This window comes from Egretta garzetta, unplaced genomic scaffold (genome assembly GCF_000687185.1).
Source record: "Egretta garzetta isolate BGI_Z169 unplaced genomic scaffold, ASM68718v1 scaffold884, whole genome shotgun sequence".
NCBI lineage: Eukaryota > Metazoa > Chordata > Aves > Pelecaniformes > Ardeidae > Egretta > Egretta garzetta.
This window is the reverse complement of record NW_009259330.1, coordinates 69,491-70,299: the sequence shown is the minus strand read 5'-3', so window position 1 is coordinate 70,299 and position 809 is coordinate 69,491. Positions and strand designations below refer to the sequence as shown.

The window sequence follows — 809 nt, the reverse complement described above, 5'->3', positions numbered from 1 at the left end:
TCACCCAATGCCCCCAGCCTCGGCTCCAGTGCCCACCAGCACCTTGAGGTGGTAGATGTTCTCCTCCGTGTCCAGGTCAACCCGCTGCGCCTTCTTGTTGACGGACATGACGGACTGACGGACATCGATGGCTCCATGCAGTTTGCCCTTGAGGACCTGGGGGAGCCCGGGGATGCCTGTCAGGGGGAACACCCTCTTCCTCATGGGGGCCCCTTGCCCTCGAGGAGGCTGCACAGACGCAGCCCAGCCCCACACTCACATCCTGACGTGTGGTGGCATATTTCAGGATGCCGTTTTCCAGCACAAAGTACCTCTGGGGACAGAGAGGGACGATTGTTGGGGGCGCGGGGTAGAGACTGGTCCCTGCAGCCCCCAAATCGCCCCAGGGATGGAAGACGTCACCCAGAACCAGTCAGGTGGCCAGGGGATGGCTCCCAGTGCCCGCTCTGCCCCGTTACCTTGTGCCAGCCCTTCAGGGGCCATTTCCTCTTCTTGAGCAGGTACCCCTCGTGCCGCTGCGGCTCCTGGCCCGAGCTGCCCCGCGCACGTGGCTCCTCCAACACCTCCCAGCTCTCCGAGCCCTGCCGGGGATGGGGGTCAGCATGGGGGTCCCTTGCCACCAGGAGCAGCCGGAGCGCTCCCCATCTTGTCCCCGGGCAGGGACACTTGGCACTCCCCAGGGGACGGAGCATCTCTGTATCCCCCTTCCTAAAGCAGGGTGAAGCCCCCCGAGGCCCCATGGCACCCCCAGTCAAGCCTGGGTGCACTGCTGGGATCCTGCTGAGCTCCCCCCCCAGCCCGGAGCCCCC

The 809-nt window shown here is 65.6% G+C and overlaps 1 protein-coding gene across 1 annotated transcript; it reads right to left on the bottom strand.

Moving 5' to 3' along the window:
• Window positions 1–36: 36 nt before the first annotated feature.
• Window positions 37–692, bottom strand: OSBPL7 (oxysterol binding protein like 7; the record flags this gene model as incomplete). Its single annotated transcript, XM_035892359.1, has 3 exons — window positions 459–692; window positions 260–313; window positions 37–156 (listed from the first exon to the last, which is right to left on the bottom strand). Coding segments are annotated over exons 1-3 (408 nt in total), but the record flags the coding sequence as incomplete, so codon positions are not given.
• Between the last annotated feature and the right edge of the window lie 117 nt (window positions 693–809).